The sequence below is a fragment of the Phyllobates terribilis genome, unplaced genomic scaffold (genome assembly GCF_046119375.1).
Source record: "Phyllobates terribilis strain yellow unplaced genomic scaffold, ASM4611937v1 Scaffold_5__5_contigs__length_657084704, whole genome shotgun sequence".
Lineage (NCBI taxonomy): Eukaryota > Metazoa > Chordata > Amphibia > Anura > Dendrobatidae > Phyllobates > Phyllobates terribilis.
The window spans coordinates 37,138,192-37,163,482 of NW_027362765.1; the positions used below are offsets into that span (position 1 = coordinate 37,138,192).

The following is a 25,291-nucleotide window of genomic DNA, read 5'->3' on the forward strand; positions in this document are numbered from 1 at the left end:
ATGCACTGAAAAAACGCAGGCAAAATTGCGACAAAATCACAGGTAAAAAACACAGAAAAATCACAGGTAAACGCAGTAAAATCACGGCAAAGTGCAGCCAATAAAACAGCAAAAAATGCATCAAAATTGTGACAAAAATGCAGGCAATAAAATGCATCAAAAGCGCGGGAAAAAATGAAGGCAATAAAACAGCAAAATCACAGGCAAAATAAGGCTGCAAAATTGAGGCAAAAACACAAGCAAAAAATAAAGCAAAATTGCAGGCACAATTGGGGCAAAAATGAAGGCAATAAAACGCATCAAAATTGTGGCAAAAAAGCGGCAAAATAGAGGCGAAAACGCAGGCATAAAACACTCCAAAAACTAAGGCAAAATCGCGGCAAAAACAGGCATAAAATATCTGTTATCTATTATGGTAAGACGACTCACTCAGCTGCTTTCAGAAGTAGACTCAGGAACGGTTTCCTCTGCAGGTTTATTAAAACGGCATAAAGCATTGCAGGTTCAGCAAAATAAATTTTAGCCTTGCTGGCATAACGGCAAAACAAAAGATAAACGATAGCACAGTCCATATGTGTGTGGGATTCGCCAGCACAAGTTAAAGCACACTTCAGCTCCTCCTGAGCTGAAGTTCTACAGTCTGGAGACTTGCCTCTCCAAACTCACAACAGAGAAATAAAAAAACTCACTGCTGGAGATTTACCTTCTCCAGCCACACCCTTGAGGTGGAGATATGGTGAGTAGGCATCCCACTCATCTCACACCTACTCACAAAGAACCCGTCCCAAAATGGCTACTTAACCTCTTCAGCAGCTAACATGCTGAAGAAACTTCTGGGTTCAGTTCACTGAGGCTAGTAGCTGCTGTGAAACATATCTCCCCTCACATATACCACCAGTGACTCTGTCACACGATCTATTATCTATCTATTTAGCTATTATCTATTAAGCTATCTGTATATCTATCCATATATCCAGGGGCGTACAAAGAAATCATGGGCCCCATAGCCGAAGCTCTAATTGGGCCCCACCCCCCACAAAATAAATATTTGTCTGAGTCAAAGAAGAGAATATCTCACAACTTTCCAGCCTTTACATAGTAATTTTCCTCCTGCTGAAGTCTTAGATTCCTCTTTCATTGCCCGTATAAAGTATGATGCCATTAAAACTGCCCCCCAAACACAGTATGATACCCCCATGGTGCATTGCTCCACATTAGCCTCCACATGCACAGTATAATGACCCTACTGTGCCCCACCTCCACTCCCAAGGCAAAGTATGGTGACCCCAACACAGTATGATCCCCCAACTGTGACTCCCACACAGCCCTCCATACAGTATAATGGCCCTACATACAGTATAATAGCCCGCACTAGCCCTCCAAACAGTATAATGGCCCCTACACAGTATGAAGGACCCCACACAAACCTTCACACTGTACAATGACCCTCATTAGCTCTCCAAACAGTATGATGGATCCCACACAGCCCTCCAAACAGCATGATGGATCCCACACAAACCTTCACACCGTATAATTGCTGTCATATAGTATAATTGGCGCGCCCCCTGGGGCCGTGGGGTACTCTGTAGCTGGGCCGGTCCTTTTTGGGGTAGTCACGGTGGCAGTAACAAGGTCCATGGCCCAGGGCGGTCAATAAGAAAAGTCAATTGGGAAATAAAGTTTTGGGGAATAAAGATTTGTGATGCCACCCGTGGTATGTGGCTATAGGTGGCCGCCGCTGCTGCTGAGATCCACTGGGGCTGTTGGTGACGCAGCAAAGATGGTTCAGCTCTCCACGGGTAGAGCTAGGCCTCAGGACAGTTAAATAAGAGATTTAGGATGTTGGTGTTGTGGTGCAAGGCAGGTGACGCTGCAATTAAGTAAAGGACACAGCGGGGTGCAGTCTTCAAGTTTTTACTCACAGTTTTTATGGTGTTCCAGGTTACAACTGCCAGATTATAACAGCCCACCGAGTCCTGTGTCGTCCGGGGAAGTGATCCAGCCAACTCTCAGATAACTTGGGTGCACTTGAACAGGACCCCCTTCTTGTGTACGTTCCCAGGCTGTCTCTCTGCGCTGGCTCTCGCCCTTCTGCCCTGCGCCTCACACACACTGTCCCATGCCAGTGGCCGCGGGTCTTGTTGGGCGACGTCCTTTCTGTCCCCTTTGTCCTATATGGCCACCTTTTCAGCGAATGTGTGTGGTTTTTGGCTACGGCACTTGAAGATACCACAACCTCTGGTTTGCTAGCTGAGTCTTGCAGTCGTCCACTAGTCTGGAGCCGGTCCCCTACAGCGACCTGATCCCTTCACGGTCAGTGTGAACTCGGGCGCACGGTGGAACTCCGCACTTCCCGTGCCCCTAGGATCCTCTCTCTCTGGAGCCCTTCTCACTGCTCCATTCTTCTCTGTTCACTTTCCTACTGGGCCCTACTCCTCCACGGTCCTCACTTACTGAACTGCTCCTAGGACCCTTTTAGATGTTTCTACCCTTCCTTTTATATTCTCGTTCATGTGACCCACGTCACTCTATGTGGTCCCCTCTACCTTCAGTCCTTCCCTCAGTGCTCCCCTAAACTACTTCCTCCACCCACCTCCTCTACCTAGTTCCATCCTCTAGACAAGGACCGGGTCTGTGCTCTCCCTCAGGAGCAATCTTGCCCTTCCCTAATTGAGTGATGTAGTGTTGGATTTGAGTGTGTGGGTCCCGGGTAGTGGGCCCTCCTTATTTGAGAGTGGGGTACCACACCTCTGGCTGAGATGCAGTACCTCTGTGGCAACTAGACCCGCAGGGGTGCCACATTATGGCCCCCACATAGCCCTCAAAATATTATAATGGGCCCATATAGCCTTCCATATAGTATAATACGCCACCGATAATCCTCCATATAGTATAATGCGCCCCCCATAGTCCTCCATAGAATATAATGCAGTCCCTATAGTCCTCCATACAGTATATTACAAACCCCATAGACTAAAATGCAGCCCCCATATAGTATAGTGCACCCCACAGTCCTGCAGTATTATGGGCACCATGTACTCACTGATTTTAAAATACCGTATATTTTAAATAAGCCAACCCGAGTATAAGCTGAGGCCCCTAATTTTACCACAAAAAAACTGGGAAAACGTATTGACTCGAGTATTAGCCTAGGGTGGGAACTGCTGCAGCTACTGGTAAATTTCCCCATCCTGGAACACATTGCTCCCTCATCACCAATCCTGGTACGTATGGCACCCCTCATCCCCCAATCCTGGTACGTATGGCACCCCTCATCCCCCAATCCTGGTACGTATGGCACCCCTCATCCCCCAATCCTGGTATGCGTGGCCTCCTCATCCCCCAATCCTGGTATGTATAGCCCACTCATCCCCCAATCCTGGTATGCGTGGCCTCCTCATCCCCCAATCCTGGTATGTATAGCCCACTCATCCCCCAATCCTGGTATGTATGGCTCACTCACCCCCCAATCCTGGTATGTGTGGCCCACTCATCCCCCAATCCTAGTATGTATGGCCCAATCACTCTACACATAAAAAATAAACACTTATACTCACCTTCCTTCCTCACCTCTGCTCCAGTGCTGCGTCCTTTCTGCCAGCAGCTTATGTCAGCATCTGAGCAGCGCGCTCTCTCAGACGCTGACGAGAGCTGCCGGCATATTCACCCCTCTCTACGCCTGGACTATGGGAGTGGAGAAGACTGAATATGCATTCTCTTCAGTAGCAGGCACTGTCAGCAGGAGCCGCAGCTCAGCGCTCCTCCGTGCCCGCTACTAAAGAGAATTAATATTCCCTTTTCTCCATGCCCAAGGGAGTGGAGAAGAGGGAATATTCATTTCCCTTTAGCAGCGGGCACACGTGGTAGCTGCAGCAGCTGCTACTGTGTGTGCCCCGCTCCTCCGCTGCCGCAACCCCCCCCCCCTCCTCCCCCAGGAAAATAGAATACTCACCTTTCCTCCTCGTTCCCCCGCTGCTTCGGGGCCCCCCCCCGGCTCACGGGCCCCAGTGGCATGGCCTGCATATATCTATCTCTACATCTACACTGCTCAAAAAAATAAGGGAACACTTAAACAACACAATGTAACTCCAAGTCAATAACACTTCTGTGAAATCTACCTGTCCAGTTATGAAGCAACACTGATTGTGAATCAATTTCTCCTGCTGTTGTGCAAATGGAACAGGCAACTGGTAGAAATGATAGGCAATTAGCAAGATACCCCCTATAAAGGAGTGGTTCTGCAGGTGGTGACCACAGACCATTTCTCTGTTCTTATCCTTTTTGGCTGTTGTTTTGGTCACTTTTTCATTTTGCCATTGCTCTCACCCCTAGATGTACAGTAGCATGAGACGGTGTCTACAGAACAACCCACAGAAGTTGCTCAGGTAGTGCAGTTCATCCAGGATGGCACATCAGTGCGAGCTGTGGCAAAAAGGGTAGCAGTGTCTGTCAGCACAGTGTCCAGAGCATGGAGCAGATACCAGGAGATGTGGAGGGAGCCATAGGAGGGCAACAACCCAGCAGCAGGACCGTTACCTCCTCCTTTGTGCAAGAAGAAACAGGAGGAGCACTGCCAGAGCCCTGAAAAATGACCTCCAGCAGGCCACAAATGTGCATGTGCTTGCACAAACGGTTAGAAACCGACTCCATGACGGTGGTATGAGGGCCCGACGTCCACAGATGGGGGTTGTGCTCACAGCCCAACACTGTGCAGGACGCTTGGCATTTGCCACAGAACACCAGGATTGGCAAAGTCGCCACTGCGCCCTGTGCTCTTCACAGATGAAAGCAGGTTCACACTGAGCACATGTGACAGACGTGATAGAGTCTGGAGACGCCGTGGAGAGCTATCTGCTGCCTGCTACATCCTTCAGCATGACCGGTTTGGCAGTGGGTCAGTAATGGTATGGGGTGGCATTTCTTTGGAGAGCCGTACCGCCCTCCATGTGCTCGCCAGAGGTAGCCTGACTGTAATTAGGTATCGAGATGAGATCTTCAGACCCCTTGTGAGACCATATGCTGGTGCGGTTGGCCCTGGGTTCTTCCTAATGCAGGACAATGCCAGACCTCTTGTGGCTGGAGTGTGTCAGCAGTTCCTGCAAGATGAAGGCATTGAAGCTATGGACTGGCCCGCCCGTTCCCCAGACCTGAATCGGATTGAGCACATCTGGGACATCATGTCTCGCTCCATCCACCGTCACGTTGCACCACAGCCGGTCCAGGAGTTGGCGGATGCTTTAGTCCGGGTCTGGGAGGAGGTCCCACAGGAGACCATCCGCAACCACATCAGGAGCATGCCCAGGCGTTGTAGGGAGGTCATACAGGCCTGTGGAGGCCACACACAATACTGAGCCTCATTTTGACTTGTTTTAAGGACATTACATCAAAGTTGGATCAGCCTGTAGTGTTTTTCCACTTTAATTTTGGGGGTGACTCCAAATCCAGGCCTCCATTGGTTAATAAATTTGATTTCCATTGATGATTTTTGTGTGATTTTGTTGTCAGCACATTCAACTTTGTACAGAACAAATTATTCAATGAGAATATTTCATTCATTCAGATCTAGGATGATCAGATCTATCCATATATCTAATTATCTGTCCATATATCTATCTACCTATCTATCAGTCTATTGATAGATGTATAGATAGTTATATAGTGTTGGAACCCAACATGGACAATATCTATCGTACGTGTAATATGAATGACTGAACTCACAATTTGATCCACAAACCCTGTATAGCACTAAAGTTCAGCAAAGGACGACATCAAAGAGATTGACCATGTGCTGTGGAGTCATAAAACCTGTGAGGCAGGAAGACATTGTGTGTCCTGTGGTGTGATGCCTTTTGTTCTAGTGATAGAGTAAAGAGAGCACCTACATGCCAGATGGACATCTTGTCTGGCCTCTTCAAAGGTACATAACCCCTGTGGTGTTTGGATTACAAACCATTGTTCTTCAAGTTGACCTCTTATCTCCAAGCAAAATGCAGTTGAACCTGTCCTCAGGCCACTTGATACAAAGACCTTTTGGCTATATACCAGATGCCATCAGCAGGAAGATGAAGACCACTGCAATCATGACCTCTGATACTCTTACCCATTCTAAACCTAAGAGCGCCACCTTCAGAAGAGTGTCTGCATCAGCAGCCATGTGCAATGTTTCTGGAGAACTTCAAAGACTGTGACCTGATTGAATGGTACCATTATTTGGAGGTGTTACAGGGATGGGCAATGTATGGGCCATGTCTGACTGTGTAACTGATATAAAGGTAGCACATCAAACTAGTTTTTTATTCTTCTGCTTCTTCCCACTTCCCATCTTCTACTATCCTCTCCTTTTACCCTTTCCCTTACATTGTTCCCTTGTCCCTTAGTTAGGTTTCCCTTATGTATGTTATTTTAAATATCCTATTTGTAATAAATCCCCTTTTAAAGATCCAGTAGATCTTGTTAATTAATATTAACTGGCACCCCAAAACTCAGCAGATTCTACATATAGATAGATAAGTAATAGATATATAGAGAATAGATAGATACTAGATACAGTAGATACACAGCTGTGGGCTGATATTAAAGGGGTTGTCCAGTACCTATTTGAATTGTCCCAATGTATTCAGCATGTGGCCATAAGTGTTTTTGTAATTACCTTTCGTTGTATGTATTGCCTGTGAGCGGCGCTATCACTGGCCGCTCACAGGCATCACGTGACCCCCGGCTGCAGCCAGCTCTGACATCCGCTGATGTCATGTCAAATTCCGGCTGCAGCCGAGGGTGACTCACTTCTGCGTTCCACAGTGGATGCTGGGCTGTGGGCGGGGTTACCCTCCGCATCACACCCAGCATCCACCGCATGCTCTCCTTCTACTCATTCATTGGGAAAGCGTGCGGTGGATGCTGGTAATCGCGCCCACAGCCCAGCATCCACTGCGGGGATCGCATCACTGATGTCACGCCTCACTTGACATCAGCGTGGTGTCACATGATGCCTGTGAGCGGCCAGCAATAGCACCGCTTACAGGCAATACATACAATGAAAGGTATTTACAAAAAATACTTATGGCCACATGCTGAATAAATTGGGCCAGTTCAAAAAAGTACTGAACAACTTTTTTAATAGCCAGGGAATTGGCCATGGATATTGGCTGCGATTTTGCAGTTGTTTTTGTGGCAATTTTGCTGAGTACACACAAAGGCTTAAAGGCACAGTACTCCCACCGTTGGGGGTAAAGAGTACACACAGTGGCTTTTTGGTACAGTACTTCCACAGATGGGGTCAGAGGTGTATCTAGCTTTCCTGGCACCATGGACAAGAATTCAGTGTGCATTTGCACACGTAGTCATGTGTCGACTAGCTGCTCTTCCTAAGATTCATAATAGAATAGTGAAAGGCAGCACTCACAGAATCTTGATAAAACAGTCCTTTATTTCTATGAACGGGACATCATTGCGGTCGGCAATCTTATGAATCTTATGACTCTTTATGAACTTGGCAGATTGCACCACCAAAAGAATCACAGAGTATAAGAACTGAGACATTTCTTGGTGATTGCTACGAGTGATATATGGTGTGGTGCTGTAATACTTCTCTCCTACAAGACGAGCCGCTCTTCCTAATTCTCTCAATGTTCAGTGAAAAACTGAGAGAAGCAGGAAGAAAAGCTAGCTGTCACGTGACTGGAAGTATGAAAATCGCAAATGAGGGAAGTGGCCATGCAATAACTGCTGGAACCAGCAAGCAGAGCTAAATCCTGACAGTGAACATATTACATGCTGTTAGGTTTGACATACTTCAGTGCTTCAGTTTATAATTAAAGGGCTTGTCCAGGTTTGACATTAAAGTCTTCAGTCACTCTAGGTGACTGCAGGCTTCTGAATTCTCACAGCGCATGCACTGCACACTTTTAGGATTCTCCCTTGCCAGTGGCAAGAGTGGACGGTCATGTCAGCATAAGTATGCAATTTGTATACTTCTGGCCACATTCCGACGAAACGTGTCCGGCCACGTTCAATTGATTTTCATTCAGTGAGGCCACTCATTTCTAGTCAACACGTGACCGCATGTATGCAAATCACTGGCACCAGAGAATCCTGACAGCATGAAGTTCGCACTGTGAGAATTCAGAAGTCTGCAGTCACATAGAACATTAATACAAACATGAGTAGTAGTTAGTATCACAATAAAACATTTACATCCAGGTACCTTATAGATGATGACTTTTCTGGGTGCAGTTCTTTATCTTTTCTTCATCTTGTCCAGACTCCATGACTTTTCTCATTCACAGCTCATCTCTGGAGACTTCCATCTCCTCCGGTCTTCTGTAGCACATCAACCCCCACACGGTGCCCTTAAAAATAGCAATGTCATTATAATGCTCTTGAATAAAAATATCTGTCCTATGCTGAGCCCCTAAATAAATAATTGCTCCTCATTATATTCCCTGCACAAAATATGACCCCCACACTGTCCCTCTTATGGTACATGCCCTCTACACTGTGTCCCCTCATTACACTCCCACTCCCTGGCATACTGTCCCCTCTTGGCTGTGACCTTACACTGTCCCTTCATGCTACCACCTCCCCCCACACAACTCAGTCTCTATTCTGTGCCACTCAAACTTTTCTCCCCCCATACTGTCTCCTCACAATATTACCCTTACATGTTTCCCCCTCCCTGCTCATATGGTCTCCTCATATATTTACCCTCTCACTTTACCTACTGCCTCTTCACACATCCCCCTGGTTCCTCAAACTAGGTGTCTGCACACTTCCCATCATCCTTGCTCCCCATACTGTGTTCGCACACATTTTTCCTTTCCCAACTCATACTGTGTCCGCACACATCCCCCATACTGTGTTTGCATCCATACCTCCACTCGCTCCCCATACTGTGTCCGCATACATTCCCCCTTTGCTCCTTATACTGCGATTGCATACATCCTCCCCCATTCTTTGTCTGCACCAATTCCTCCATTCACCATACTGTGTCTGCACCCATCCCCACTCGCTTCTCATACTGTGTCCGTGTAGAGGATCAGCCCTTACCGGACATTGAATACACTGTGGCTTTAAGAAACCATGCTCTCCTCTGGGTTTTCTGCTTGTGGACTAGTCGCCCTCCTCTGCTTCTTGGTCTGTGCTTAGAGGGAAATGAAGAAATGAACAAGGAAGCAGAGAGATCTCGTGTGTGTGTGTGTGTGTGTGTGTGTGTGTGTGTGTGTGTGTGTGTGTCTCTGAGGGAGCAGAGTGGCTCCTGCCTGTTCCTGATAAAGAGAGGCTATAAAAAGAAACTGTAAGTCTCTGGAAAGATAAGAGCGGGGATTTTATGAATATTTGTAGTCAGGACTGTATCAAGAGTAGAGAAATCCATCCCTTTCTGAAGATGGCCTTGAGGGATACGGAGGGGAACCTCCACAACTATAGCTCCTCCCGGCTGGATCTCCTCGCCCTAGTATGGGCTATGACTGAGAAATTCGCAGAGTACCTCTGATGGAAGCCAAGATCCAAGTGTGAACAGATAACAACCCGTTGGCCCATCTGGACACTGCCAAGCTGGGGGACCTGGAGCAGCGCTGGGTTACCCGTCTCTCAAAATTTGACTCCTCGATTCACTACCGTTCTGATGACATTTAGATGGATTCAGACGAACCCTCCTACAAAACGTGATTAACAAAGTCATTACTACAGGACTGTATGAGAAAGGGATTTATTCTAAAAGAAATACCAGAGCCAAAAATGAGAGAATCTGGGCCTCGTGGCTAGATTCTTTGGGCATCCAGGGTGTTAGTACGAGACGGGGTCTTTGTTCCTGGAGCTTCTCTACTCTGTATCATGAGACTCTGATCATGATGATATAGAGAGTGTTTGAGTATAATAGAAACTGTCTAAATATGAGGACCTTGTCTGATCTATCATTGTACAGAGAACTATGGAGATAGCGCTATTCTTCTGTATAAAATATGTGATGTTAATGTAGCCCTAAAATTTCTGGACTTTGAAGGGATAATCTTACCCCAGCATTTTGGATTGGGAAAAAGGAGAGAGTGAGCCATTTTGTTATTTATGTTAAAAACTGTAATAAAATAGATCTGATTGCTTCTGAAGTTTAGGGGACTCACTGGGTGAGGTGAATCCTCTAAGCCCAAGGTACCGGTAGGCACATAGGCCATGGTCATCAGTGCAAAAGAAAAGGTTGGTGAATAGAGGGTCTGGAGAGCGTAAGTAGACAGGTTGAGTGCAGGAAACCACAGATAGGCAGGGGACGTCAGGAAACTGCAGGCAAGCAGACTGGAGATTTCCAAAAATTTTTAGCCAGGTAGCAGATAACACTCCGGAGTAACAGGAAAATCAGCAACCAAGGAAGTCTAGCCAGGGAGAGGTCTTGAAAACCGCAGGTGGAAACAGAGAAGAGGTCCAGAAGACTCAGGGATAGTTGGCCAACAGAACTCTAGAGGCACTAGAAGCTGCTGGTCTAAAGACGCCCTGCAGCCCGCAGCCAGGTTGCTATGCACACACCAACTGCAAGTCTAGACTCAGATTCAATATCAAGACCCACGTGTGTGTCTTAGAAGCTCTTAACTAGGCCCAAGCAATTCTTCACATGGAAGCACGCCAGGCCAACTGCAAAATCTGACGTGGAGCACAAGAAAATTCAATGGACCAGGGCAGATGGAGCAGAGCCCAGACCAGGGACAGGCGTGTAACAGCTTCTTGTTTCTTACATCGGGAATGTTACTCCAGTCCCTCTCTGGAGCACTTTCTAGTGAGGCGCAAACCACTGAATAAGATGTACCAAGTTCAGTATGTGGCATCTCTGAATGAATTTGGCACATCTTATTGCTGCACCTTTTTCATTAAGACTGGTGTATAAAATACCACTCTTAATGAATTGGGTCCTAGGACTTTGCTTTACAAAAATCTAAGGAGTAGAATTTTGTAATTGTTCACTGTACATAAGAATAATTTAACAGAAGTATTGTTAAAGATGAAAAACAAAAGGGACCCAGAGTATCCTAAGTGTCAGATTAACCCATCACATGTTATGGTTATGCTATAAAGTGTACATTTTTGGGGGGTTAGGTTACTGAGACAATTTAGAAAGTATTTAAAATCAAATTCCCTTAGACCCAATAATATGTATTAAAATAGATCCCACCAGATGATTCAACAAAGAAGGAAAGTGTTATGATAGTGTAGCAACTCACTCGGCAAAACAGGTAACACATACAAAACTGCAACTGACCTTGCTGCTTCCTGTATAGAATAGAGATCCTGACCCCGCAGTCCCTAGTGGCTCCTGCGTGAGTTGAGATAGCCCTAATCAGACTAGACTATGGCAAATTTAACCTATGCTGCTTGAAAGGTCGTCGAGCGCTACAAGTTCCTCCTAAAGACCCAGAGGGCAGAGCACAGTGTAAATTACCTACAAAAGGGAAAGTGTGCTGAAATAAAAAAAGATCCCAGAGTGAGTAAAACATACCACAAAATACAAAATAAAGGATTAAGTTCATACTGTTAGAAAATATGCAGCCTACTTCCTAAAAAAAAAACAGACGATAGGTGCAGGATAAAGAACATAAACAGCAAAGAGATAAACCCTAGCTGGTCTTTCACTGACTGGCTTAAATTACAGCCGTATGGCTGGACATCCATATGAGACGATCACCAGCAGGAAATACCAGCAGGGAGAAAGTATATATATATATAGCTGCATCCGAAAGGTGATAGGGCAGACAACTGAGCAAATGAAAACACTGGTTCACTTAAAGACTGCAGCAAGGATAACAGAAACCAAACACCTGGAAAAAAGGTGTATCTGCTGTGGCTCAGAGGGCAGAGAAGCCAACAACAAAGCACAGGTTCAAGACGCATGACAGAATGGATCAGAGATGTAAATAGTAACTTGCAACATGAACATATTTATTATTGTAATACACATAAACTAAAGACATTGGTTCAGATAGAGATTGTGGATTGAAAGAAACTGTAATGAATGGTAGATCACGGATATATGAAATTAGGAAGGAGAAAATGTTGGGTATTCTTTTTGGTGGAAAGTAGGTTGCAATACCCTTGTCCATATAGTGAATAATAATAATAATCTTTATTTTTAAATAGTGCAGCGCTTTACACACATTATTGTCGCTGTCCCCATCGGGGCTCACAATCTAGATTCCCTATCAGTATGTCTTTGGAGTGTGGGAGGAACCTGGAGGAAACCCACGCAAACACAGGAAGAACATACAAACTCCTTGCAGATGTTGTCCTTGGTGGGATTTGAACCCACCGTGCCGCCCTAAATGAATATATAAATATGTAACAACATCATATACTAAATGCTAATTTCATATTGATTTTTAAATAAGAGATGTCTATTAGGAACTGCATATATTTTAATTATGTACATTCTAATTTGCCTTTCCTTTGCATTTACTTATTTCTCATTACTTTGACTGTCTCTGTTATGTGTTTTCTTGTACAGTTTGTAAAAACGTAAGGTTTCTCCTGTGTGGGTTCTCTGATGGACAACCAAATCTGATTTCTGACTAAAACATTTCCCACATTCTGAACATGGAAAAGGCTTCTCTCCTGTGTGAGTTCTCTGGTGTATAACAAGACTTGATTTCCCTGCAAAAAATTTCCCACACTCTGAACATGAAAAAGGCTTCTCCCCTGTGTGAGTTCTCAGGTGCTTAACAAGACTTGATTTTCCTGCAAAAAATTTCCCACATTCTGCACATAAAAAAGGCTTCTCCCCTGTATGAGTTCTCTGATGGGCAACTAAACCTGATTTCTGATTAAAACATTTCTTACATTCTGCACATGAAAAAGGTTTCTCCCCTGTGTGAGTTCTCTGATGGACAACTAAATCTGATTTCTGATTAAAACATTTCCCACATTGTGAACATGAAAATGGCTTCTCTCCTGTGTGAAATCTCTGATGTATAGCAAGACTTGACTTATCTGTATAACATTTTCCACATTCTGAACATGGATATGGCCTCTCCCCTGTGTGAATTCTCTCATGTCTAACAAGCTTAGATTTCTGTTTAAAATATTTCCCACACTGTGAACAAGAAAATATTTTCTCCTTTGTGTGAATTTTTTTATGAGCGACAAATGACATTTTGAGGGAAAAATTATTTCTATGTCCTTCAGTTGATAATGGTTTCTTTGCTGTAAGAGCAGTTTGATTTTTAATGCCTCCTTTGTGACTTTTATTTTTCTTAATAGTCTGTGATGAATCAGAAGATAGGACCTGTGTAAAAGGATCAGATGATAGATCTTTGCTGTGAAGGGATGATGGAATATCTGGAGTAATCACATTGACTTCACTTATATTTTGTGTGATATCAAGGTCATCTGATTTAAAAATTACAGATGTCAGTTGTTCATCTGATCTCCTGGTACAGTCATCTGCCAAGAATAAAGATTATTATTTTTGAATAAAATATTCTTAAAAAATATATTTGTATAACATTTTTTCATACAGTATATTCATAGAAATTGCAAGTTATGTAGAGAAAACCAGCTGACAATCAAACATTAGATCTCAGAGTAGGAACCAGTAGAGCATGATGATGGGTCTCGGAAAATGCCAACACAAAGGGAGACTTTTTTTTGTTGTTGCAATATTCAGAATGTTTTTTTCATGACTTAAAGGGAACTTGTCACCTCATTTTTAGCTATTAAACTGGCCCCAGTGTGTTGTTAGTGATGCAATGTTTATCACTAACATGTTTTTGTCAAAGAAAAGCACCAACTATTATGTTTAAAAAAAAACCTTTATATCATTAGAGGATTCCCTCACATACCTTTTCTTATTGTCATAGGGGTGGCGACTTTATCTTTTCGGTCACGGTTCAGTGTACTTTTGAAATTATGCATGCCCACGTCATTGTTGTGATTCAATGCCGTGACTAGCCTGACGTCACGGCAACCACGTAGCAAATCCTGTGCATGCGCACTGTCCATCCGCTCCCCAGGAGCTGCTTTGAGTCAGGGGCTACATAGCACGTGAGTACAGACGCTATGCGCGCCACTGTTTCCCCTCCACTCTGTGCTCTGGAGCATGCACACAACTGCTATGAAGCTGTGGCTGGACATCCAGAGTCAGTACGCATGCCCGGGGAGCGGATGGGCAGTGCGCATGAGGCCATTAGGCTCTCTTTCAGCATACTAGAATGCTCTAAAAAAGTGCCAAATCTACTTAGTAGGTCCCAGAAAGGGGAGTTAGATCTACTGGTAATTCGACTTCCAGGTGGTCCATCAGGACTTGAAAGATCACAGGGAGGTGAAAAGGTCGCTCCCCCCTCCAGTGTCTTTCAAATTACCACAGAAGGATGGAAGCAAATGGTCTACACCAGGGTTCCCCAACTCCAGTCCTCAAGGCCCACCAACAGGTCATGTTTTCAGGATTTCCTTAGTATTGCACAGGTGATAATCCCATCACCTGCACAGGCAACAATCCCATCACCTGTGCAATACTAAGGAAATCCTGAAAACATGACCTGTTGGTGGGCCTTGAGGACTGGAGTTGGGGAACCCTGGTCTACACGAATCAATAGAAACTCATCTGCAAGATAAAACATAAAGGAGAAGAAATAATAGTGCTCTCCTGAGGGACTTCCTGGAAATAGAATTACCTGTATTTCTAATTCCCTTTTCCAGTATGTTCCACTGGACAGCATACAGGAGCAATAGAAGAGATATAGCACCTGGGGTACAGAAGTCCTAAAGGACCATAGTCCCGGGCAAGAACTAGGCTAGATATAGAAACTGATTTGTACGATCAGAAGAAAATATAGAAAATAGAATCAATTTACCAAGCACTTGAGAACCTGTGAATTGCATCTCCAGATCCAATCCCTAAACAGGAACAATATGCCCAGTCTTAGATCCATAATACCAGGGAACAGCAAAGCCAGATGAAACAGATTAAAAGGATCAAATCTTTAGAAAGCTACATTACCATAGTGAATGTCTGATATATGTATAATTCCAAATATTCAGCACAAATGTGGTAGATAAAATCATACGGCAGAAACTGGATAAGAGTGCAACACTCAACTGTGGTACCACAACGCCAATAATGAGCCGCAGTAACTGTGTTAGATGAATTATACTTATGAACACCGCAGCCATAGAATAGACATTGAACACCTCTTATTGCACAGAGTAGGATGGTGGTGTCCACCGCCACGGCTGCAATGAGGACTGCTGTAAGGTTCTCCTGCGTCCCAACTGAACTAAACCTTGGGTACAGACCAGTTTATCATACCACAAGGAGTCCTGCAGGAAAGATTGCCGAAAGACTAATCCAATAACCTTTATGGATAAATGGGAACAGCATTGGGTGGTTTATACATTACAAGCCCCGAAGCCCACTGCCGTCTATTCTAAATCCATAAATCCCTAGGCCTCAAAGTCAGGAGTTAGACCAACATTGAAACTAAAAAAATATACAACTGCAGTCTGGCAGGAACCCTCCCCTGCCATTACCAATGCTGGGTTCGTCATCACACCATCTGTTTGAGGAGTGTGGTTCATCACTCCTATGATGCTGATTGTCATAGAGAAAAATTAAAATCCGCATAACATCTCCAGAAAGGTGGCATATCACCATACCATTGAACATATGGGATTAATTATAGCTAGGGAAGTGAGAGAGAGCTGACACTTCATCCTCAATTGAAGTATCTCCTGCAGTGACCAGGAAATTACAGCAGGGAGATTTGCTGGGAAAAAGTCACCAAGCCTGAGATTCATTTACGCAGTGAATCTTTCTGAGACCTTTTGAAGCCAGTGGTCAGTGATGAATATAGCACACTGCATCAATCCAATAGTTATGGGAGATATATTTTTGGCGTTGTAACGAAGGGACGCACATAGCGCATTCACTCATATCACCGTAAGCCCGGCAGAACCCCTCCAACTTAATATTGGTCTGATGGATGGTGCTATCCATGCCATATTTCATCTCTATAGACAGATAAAATTGCGATAAGAAACATGACGACAATATCAACCACCTGGGACATCCAGGGGCGAAGATATCCCAAAAGTTAGGGATCTCATGAAATTCTAACAGACCTAGCACATCCCACAACCAGCCTCCATATGAGCTCACCAAGGGAGGGTATGAGGGCGTAACCTTAAACTAATAATAAGCAGAATTTGGGTGTTTGTCTTTGTTAATTTGGGGAGATATAGTGTGCTATGAGAGTGTTCATTTTCCTAATCCGAGTGCTTCCCTCCATAAAGATAAGAGCCATTCCTGCAACATCAGGTTTAGTACTTCTCTTTCGTTATTCCTTTTTAATTCATGTAATTGTTAATGCCGAATTGTTTTGTTCCCATTTTGTATCATCTTTGTAATTTTTTTTATAAGCACGGCCTACCTTTCTGGGTTAAATATATAAAATGTAATAACTCTGTTCCTCTCTATAAACTGCACTCCTGAAGCCATACACTACCTGAAAAGGTTGTTCAATCAGCCTGTATAAAACAATTGGTGGTGGCAGTTAGCAATGGTTCCATTTTCTTGTTATTGTGGAGCTGGCAGTTATCGTACCCGAGTATATATATATTCCATGACTTGTAATCGGAGGTGTAGATACCATATGCTCAATGAGAGTTCCCCAATAACTGGCCTAGTAGTGGAAGCAGCCATGGCCGCGTCCTTCCCTTGTCAGTCAATTGTGTAATTGCCCGACAATTGGAGGCAGTGGAGTTGCGTTCCCCTGACAAACTGGTGACAGCGGTGGGATCTGCGTGATCTACCCGTTGTAATCTGTGACAAAGTGGTAACAGCGGTGGGATGTGTGGCCCACACATCCGGTATTGATGAAAGCAGCCTCAATAAATGCACTTACCATCAGTCGTGCCATATATATAAGTATAAGGTAGGAAAAATCATGAAGTGATTTGTTATATCCGTAACTCCTAATACAGGACCTTGGTGCAACTCTGAAAGCTGGTAAAAAGAACCCTTCCCACAAGAGACACACTGCATAAACAGGGTGGGACTAAATCTCCAAGACAGTTGGTTTGAATTAGTACCTATACAAGAGACTTGTGCGGACATATGCAAAATTTTATTTTTCTTGGTAATCGGGACAGGCTATCAAACTTGGGCTCACTCAGCGTGTAAGAACAAAGTCCTAAAGGCAAATCCACCACATTGTGCAAATATACAAGGGAATAACAAGAGATCTTCCCAATGATCTCTTATGCCGAATCTGCAAAAGTGTTGGGAAGGATCTTTTCCCCTAACTTGGGGAAATTAGCATCTGCCTCATGGGGTTTTAATTCCTATCCCTGGATCAATAGTATGTCATGTTCTAGGATGAATTTGATAGGCATATGTTTCCCTTCAAACAAACTATAAAATAGAATCCAGAATTTAGAAATTGAAAGCTAAGTCTGACAGAATGAGGCAAATGAAGCTGGATCCAGGTCCAGAGGAACAAGGCCCCTCTAACCGGAGTCGAGCATAAAGACACAAGATGGAAGGCGTGTGCCCCAAAGAGTGAGATTAGAGGCACTAAGCATGGACACATGAGGTGTACGAATTCCGAGGTAAACGAAGCCCAAACCCCCTGAGGCACAAAGCCCAAACCCCCTGAGGCACAAAGCCCAAACCCCCTGAGGCACAAAGCCCAAACCCCCTGAGGCACAAAGCCCAAACCCCCTGAGGCACAAAGCCCAAACCCCCTGAGGCACAAAGCCCAAACCCCCTGAGGCACAAAGCCCAAGCCCCCTGAGGCACAAAGCCCAAGCCCCCGGAGGCACAAAGCCCAAACCCCCGGAGGCACAAAGCCCAAACCCCCGGAGGCACAAAGCCCAAACCCCCAGAGGCACAAAGCCCAAACCCCCAGAGGCACAAAGCCCAAACCCCCAGAGGCACAAAGCCCAAACCCCCAGAGGCACAAAGCCCAAACCCCCAGAGGCACAAAGCCCAAACCCCCAGAGGCACAAAGCCCAAACCCCCAGAGGCACAAAGCCCAAACCCCCAGAGGCACAAAGCCCAAGCCCCCAGAGGCACAAAGCCCAAGCCCCCAGAGGCACAAAGCCCAAGCCCCCAGAGGCACAAAGCCCAAACCCCCAGAGGCACAAAGCCCAAACCCCCAGAGGCACAAAGCCCAAACCCCCAGAGGCACAAAGCCCAAACCCCCAGAGGCACAAAGCCCAAGCCCCCAGAGGCACAAAGCCCAAGCCCCCAGAGGCACAAAGCCCAAGCCCAGAGGAGCAAAGCTCAAGCCCAGAGGAGCAAAGCTCAAGCCCACAGGCACAAAGCTCAAGACCACAGAAACAAAGCTCAAGCCCGGAGGTCAGAGTACAAAGCTAAAGACCAAAGGCACGAGGTGTAAGAGGCTCGAGGCTCAGAGGCACAAGGTGTACGAGGCCTAGACACATGAGGTGTACAAGGCCCAAGGCACGAGGTGTAGGTGGAACGCATCATTCACATAAATCAGGGAAGGAGGGCGGCGATTGTAAGAAGAGAGGAAGCGCCGGATCAAGAGAGGAAGCGCCAAATGAAGACCAGGGACGCCCATCGGACTGGAACATGCTGACTGTGAGTATAATAAAGGATCTTTTTTGGTATCTGCAGAGTGGATTGGGGACTTTTTTTTTACAACAATCTAGTATGCTGTAAGAGGCCATAATGGTGGTGGCCGTACTTTATATGGCAAAAACCAGGTGACATGTTCCCTTTACTGTCCTTTTATTGTTTTGCTAAATAAATTTCATGAGGCATTTAAAAAAATCTCATGTGGGTGGACTGTCCAGCCTCCATGTGCCCACTGTGGGATAATACTAATCTCCCTCATTTCTTACAGTGCCGAACTTTGGATAAAAAGGGGAATAATTATTGTCACAGATATTAAAAGAGGGATTTGTTCTACAAGTAGGATTAGCGGATTCAGATTTCTTTCCTTATTTGCAGATAAGACGTTCTATTCAGTCTCTGGCTTTTCGTTTTGCGGGAACAAATCCTTTCATGGATTATTTATTGTCAAGTGAAATCTTTAAAGGCAGAATTAGTTCCCTATAATACAGGGCTGTGGAGCTGGTAAGCCAAACCTCAGACTCCAACTCCGACTCCTCAATTTCCATGACACCGACTCCAACTCCGACTCCGATTCCACGATTCCAACATACATGGCTCATGTTTAAGTGATAAATTTACTGTAGCACAGATTCATCTCAGCTAAAAGTCTAGACCCTTAGATCAGGAATAGGACATTTCATAATTTTCCCAAATTCTTATGAAAAAAATATTCCCCCCAAACTGCACTGAACTACTGTACCCAATTTATTATATATTTTAGGAGTTGGAGTAAGTCCATTTTCTAATCGACTCCACCAAAATGGACACCGACTCAGACTCCAACTCCACAGCCCTGCTATAAAACATCTGATTAATCGACTTTCAGAGGAGAATAAATTCTGGCGATCAGATCTTGGATTTATCTTAAACAATGGGAAATAACTGTAAATTCTGCTAATGTTCTTCTCTACGTCATATGAGAGAGAATGTTCCAATTTATGGTTATTCACAGGTTGCTCCGTCCCCGGCTTTTATGCAGAAGATCGGATATATTAAATATTCTAGATGTCTCATGATATATTAAATAAATATTCTTAATGTCCCAAGTGTAACTCACAGGCGGCAGATCTATCTCATATGTATTGGGACTGCCGGGAAATTAGGGATTATGGGAACCAGTTATCACATTTGTTGCTGAGAGGCTGAATATTGTTTTGTCATTTCATTTTTTTATAGTCAAGTCAAGATGGGTTGTCCTACTGAGGATCTAATTACTTCACTGTTGTTATCTGCAAAGGGAATGATTTTTAAGGACTGGATAACTTCTAAAAATATATTTTTCTAACAACAGCTTGGGTCAAGTTACACGTCCCAATAAATTAATTGCTGGGATAAGTAGAAGCAAAGAGTTTAGGAAATATAGGCAAAATTATGGATTGAGGGGTTTTCTCTTCTTCGCTCTCCTTTGATTGGGGGGTGTTGTGGAAGTGTTTAAATAAAAAAAGGAGAAAAAAAAAAAAGAAAACATGATAATTGCATTATATTTCTTATGTTTATGTGTCTACTGTTTATATTTGAGCATATAAATATAAAGGACTTGGACTGGTGTCTCGCCATAAAAGCAAGGTCCACCATACTGATTATATTTTTCTTCACATGATTTTCTATGCTGTCAGCACATTCTACGTACGCTATCATTTGGCTTTGCAGTTTAGAGATCTGGGAAGGTAAGGGTCAGCATCTTCTAATTCTAGGTAGTAGGGTGCATTCTCCGGGCTGTAAGCTCTACCCGGAACAGGTCTCACTCCAACTGAAGGATTTCCAATGCCCAAAGTAAGCGGGACAGTTTGAGTTTAGCAGGAGAATGGTAACTGCTTGATTGTAATATGGCCGAACTACACCAAAGATAAAGCAGCCACATCCCGTTACTGAGAAGAATCTGTGACTTCTCTGTAATTAGTGGTTACTACTCACCTGTGCTGTTATCTGTAGGAATCTCCTCTTTACACCTCTCATTGCCCCTCACATATGTCTCTGTAGTATTAATATAGGTCAGATCTTTACCCTGAAACAAATATTGTAAAAGTCACAGACAGGTGGAGAAGTCACATCTATGATCAGCTCTAATCCTGCCATCTCCACCGTACTCATTACACAACTATAAAACATATAATACTGGTGGATAAAACAAGACTGAAGACAAGACCTTCACAGCCGTCAACACAACATAGGGGAGATCTCATGACACCTTCTCTCCATCCACCTGATGATCCTGAGGAACATCGGGATTTTCTTGTTTACAGTCCTGTGGGAGAAGATGACGGGGACATCTCTCTGGTGTTATCCTCTTACTGGATAGATCTGGAGGAAACACATACAGGGACTGAATTCATTCTTTACATACAGATAATTATAGGCCGTGTGTATTTAGTCCTGTCTATTACCTGGTGATGTGAGAGGCTGGAGAACCTCCATCATGATGTCCTTGTACAGATCTTTGTGTCCTTCTAAATACTCCCACTCCTCCATGGAGAAATAGACGGTGACATCCTGACACCTTATAGGAACCTGACACATACAATGATACCGTCATCCCCCCGATCCCTTCATAGTGTTACTTTATAATGTCCCAGCATTCCCAGCAGTGTCACCTCTCCAGTCAGCAGCTCAATCATCGTGTAGGTGAGTTCTAGGATCTTCTGGTCATTGATGTCCTCACGTATCAGGGGGTGAAGTGGAGGCCCTGTGATTGGGCTCAGAGTTCTTCCCCATCCCTCAGACACAGGGTCCTGACAGCGTTCACTACAGGTCTTCTTTACTACTGTGTAATCCTGGTTATGGAAAGACACATTAACAAAACTAAATACAGACATTTCCAGAGTCCTCACCTCTCCAGTTCTGTCCATCTGTTATTCCCATAGATAAGAATTATGTAATGTGACGTCATCAGAATCTCTCACCTCTCCAGTAAGCCGGAAGAGGATCTCTAGGGTCAGGTGTAATATCCTCTCTGCCATCTTGTCCCTGTCCCTATCCATCCTTGATGGGCCAATCAGGAAAATTAGTAGGGACCTGAATGGAAAGAAAAGGAAACAATTTAACATCATAAAGAACCCCATGTAATAATACAATTACTGAAGATAATAAGGAAACATACAGTGAGTACGGAAAGTATTCAGACCCCTTTAAATTTTTCACTCTTTGTTTCATTGCAGCCATTTGGTAAATTCTAAAAAGTTAATTTTTTTTTCTCATTGAAGTACACTGCACCCCATCTTGACTGAAAAAACAGAAATGTATAAATTTTTGCAAATTTATTAAAAAAAGAAAAACTGAAATATCACGTGGTCATAAGTATTCAGACCCTTTGCTCAGACACTCATATTTAGGTCACATGCTGTCTATTTCCTTGTGATCCTCCTTGAGATGGTTCTACTCTTTCATTGGAGTCCAGCTGTGTTTAATTAAACTGATAGGAATTTGTTTGGAAAGGCACACACCTGTCTATATAAGACCTCACAGCTCACAGTGCATGTCAGACCAAATGAGAATCATGAGCTCAAAGGAACTGCCCAAGGAGCTCAGAGACAGAATTGTGAAAAGGCATAGATCTGGCCAAGGTTACAAAACAATTTCTGCATTACTTAAGGTTCCTAAGAGCACAGTGGCCTTCATAATCCTTAAGTGGAAGAAGTTTGGGACCACCAGAAGTCTTCCTAGACCTGGCCGTCAAGCCAAACTGAGCAATCGAGGGAGAAGAACCTTGGTGAGAGAGGTAAAGAAGAACCCCAAGATCACTGTGGCTGAGCTCCAGAGATGCATTAGGAAGGTGGGAGAAAGTTTCACAAAGTCAACTATCACTGCAGCCCTCCACCAGTCGGACCTTTATGGCAGAGTGGCCCGACAGAAGCCTCTCCTCAGTGCAAGACATATGAAAGCCCGCATAGAGTTTGCTCAAAAACACATGAAGGACTCCCAGACTATGAGAAATAAGATTCTCTGGTCTGATGAGACGAAAATAGAACTTTCTGGTGATAATTCTAAGCGGTATGTGTGGAGAAAACCAGGCACTGCTCATCACCTGCCCAATACAATCCCAACAGTGAAACATGGTGGTGACAGCATCATGCTATGGGGATGTTTTTCAGCTGCAGGGACAGTATGACTGGTTGCAATTGAAGGAAACATGATTGTGGCCAAGTACAGAGATATCCTGGATGAAAACCTCTTCCAGAGTGCTCTGGACCTCAGACTTAGCCGAAGGTTCACTTTCCAACAAGACAATGACCCTAAGTACACAGCTAAAATAACAAAGGAGTGGCTTCAGAACAACTCTGTGACCATTCTTGACTGGCCCAGCCAGAACCCTGACCTAAACCCAATTGAGCATTTCTGGAGAGACCTGGAAATGGCTGTCCACCAACGTTTTGTTTTCAGTCCATATGTATATACTGTATATGTCTTTTAACTACAGCAATGTAACCTATAATTAAGAACCCCTGTTTAGTTCGAAACGCGTAAGGTCTGCCTTACATATGGCTTTTTTAATGGAACTAATAAAATGGACGTTTTAACTTTACATCTCTTGTAATGGATATGGAGAAGGTGCTGGAGTTTTTCTAATCTACTTCTTACTGCTTCTCATCCCTGGATTTGCTACCATGGATTTCCGTGCACCAGTGGACTCTTATGGCATATGTATAGTAGGCTGAAATTTTCCCTTTTTTTCTTTATACACCATCCAACCTGACGGAACTGGAGAGGATCTGCAAAGAAGAATGGCGGAGGATCCCCAAATCCAGGTGTAAAAAACTTGTTGCCTCATTCCCAAGAAGACTCATGGCTGTACTAGCTCAAAAGGGTGCTTCTACTCAATACTGAGCAAACGGTCTGAATACTTATGACCATGTGATATTTCAGTTTTTCTTTTTTAACAAATTTGAAAAAAATTCTACATTTCTGTTTTTTTCAGTCAAGATGGGGTGCAGAGTGTACCTTAATGAGAAAAAAAGAGAACTGCAATGAAACAAATAGTGAAAAATATAAAGGGGTCTGAATACTTTCCGTACCCACTGTATGAGGAAATATAATGTGTAGATGCTGTATTGTTAGTTTGTATACACTGAAACATTAGTTAAATTGGTAACAAAGCCAGCTTGTCCCATTCACTGACTATTTTCGTCACTGCTGCAGCCGCTGATTGATTGGCTGTAGAGATCATATGTGAGCAGGAAATACTGAGACTGGCGGGAGACCCAGCAGTGTTAGCACAGTGGTTGTGGGGGGGATCATTAATGGGAGTATTAATATTTTTACTTTTTTCCTGTTTTTTCTTCTTTATATTCTCTAATAAAACCTACCGCATATATTTTAGACCACACACACAACAAGCAGCTTTTTCCTCGGAGTCTGCAACTGAATACGTCTCTCCGAGACTCATCATCCATAACGCTAATTTTCGTCTCATTTAGTGACACTGGAATCGGCATTAACAATACTGCAGGAGATATTTATTATATATAAAATGAGAAATAACTACTTCATGATGAGGACGACATCTTAATTTTCTACTATGGCTCTATAAATGTATCTGGCCAGAGTCCATCACTGACTACATCACCACCAGCTGCCCGTTTGAATGTTTCCCGTCTTCCCCGGGCTGTAATTTTGTATCGTGTTAGATCTCATGTCTGGTTCACACACAGAACCTTGAGGCAATTTTTGTTTCCAGAAAAACCATAGACAGGTGTTATTTGTAAGAAAAAAGCTGGCCAAATATATACTATGATACAAAACATGGTGCTATGACATATTGTCCGGCACCAGGTTCAAATTGCCTACTCACATCCAATATTAAAAAACCGGAGAAACCAAGAGTAGTATAGCAAAAGGATAGAATCTTTATTTATAATTCATCATCACAAAGATAAAAGGTAGTACAGAAAGTAATAGTAACGAGGCAAGGGGATCAGAAAAGGCAGTGCCAGAAACAAGGCAACTCCTGGCAATAAGACTGCTGGGCAATCCAGGAAGAGAGGGTATAATCCAATATACAAACAGAGGGACACTCTATAAATGTGTAACCACAAATGGTAGCAGTACATTAATATAAAGATTCACCCATTATAAAACACCAGTCATTTAAATAGACATAATAGACAATATCATGTGCAAAAATCGCAAAATGTTAAATAGTAACAAAAGGGGGAAATGCAGAACCGGAATAAGAGGTACTAACTACCCTGTGTCCATGATATTAAATGAATAAATGTATAAAGAGTACCCAAGAGGTAGATAAAAGCACTCACCCAGTTGCAAAAAACCGGGGTGACAAGAAGCCCGCAGGATGCCAGGGGAGCCACAGAAGGTGCTACAAGTGAAAGCGCGCCCCGACGCGCGTTTCGCTCTTCTTTTTCAAGAGGCGCTGTAAAGTGTACCCGACAGGACCTGAATATATACGCCCACCGCTAGTCACATGGTGGGTAGGGACAAAGCCCATTGGTGTGAAGCGGCGCGTGTACTCGGAGCCGCGCCCCCCGCCGCACGCGTCACAGCCGCCAAGTCCCGAGCGCGCGCCCGGGGGCGCGCCTAGGAAACGCCCCCACGAGCGCGCCAGGGACAGAAGGCAGCCAGACACGAGCGCGGGACAGCCAGGGACCAGAGGACACGCGCACCACCAATATATGAAAGAAGGTAAATGAAGGAGATAAGAACAAAGGACAGAGAGCATATAGCTAA

General features: G+C 44.2%; 1 protein-coding gene across 2 annotated transcripts in view; it reads right to left on the reverse strand.

The window, feature by feature from the left end:
• Positions 1–11,907: 11,907 nt before the first annotated feature.
• Positions 11,908–25,291, reverse strand: part of LOC141270657 (oocyte zinc finger protein XlCOF7.1-like) — a 28,553-nt gene continuing 15,169 nt past the window's right edge. The window contains exons 2-7 of one of the 2 annotated variants that reach the window (XM_073680745.1): positions 21,514–21,625; positions 21,205–21,384; positions 20,998–21,121; positions 20,802–20,914; positions 20,528–20,618; positions 11,908–13,416 (exon numbers count right to left, since the gene is read on the reverse strand). In XM_073680745.1, coding sequence (XP_073536846.1) covers positions 12,434–13,416; positions 20,528–20,618; positions 20,802–20,914; positions 20,998–21,121; positions 21,205–21,384; positions 21,514–21,591 — 1,569 coding nt within the window. In that variant the 5' untranslated portion in view covers positions 21,592–21,625 and the 3' untranslated portion in view covers positions 11,908–12,433. The remainder of the gene's footprint in view (positions 13,417–20,527; positions 20,619–20,801; positions 20,915–20,997; positions 21,122–21,204; positions 21,385–21,513; positions 21,626–25,291) is intronic. The other variant, XM_073680747.1, reaches the window with a different exon arrangement.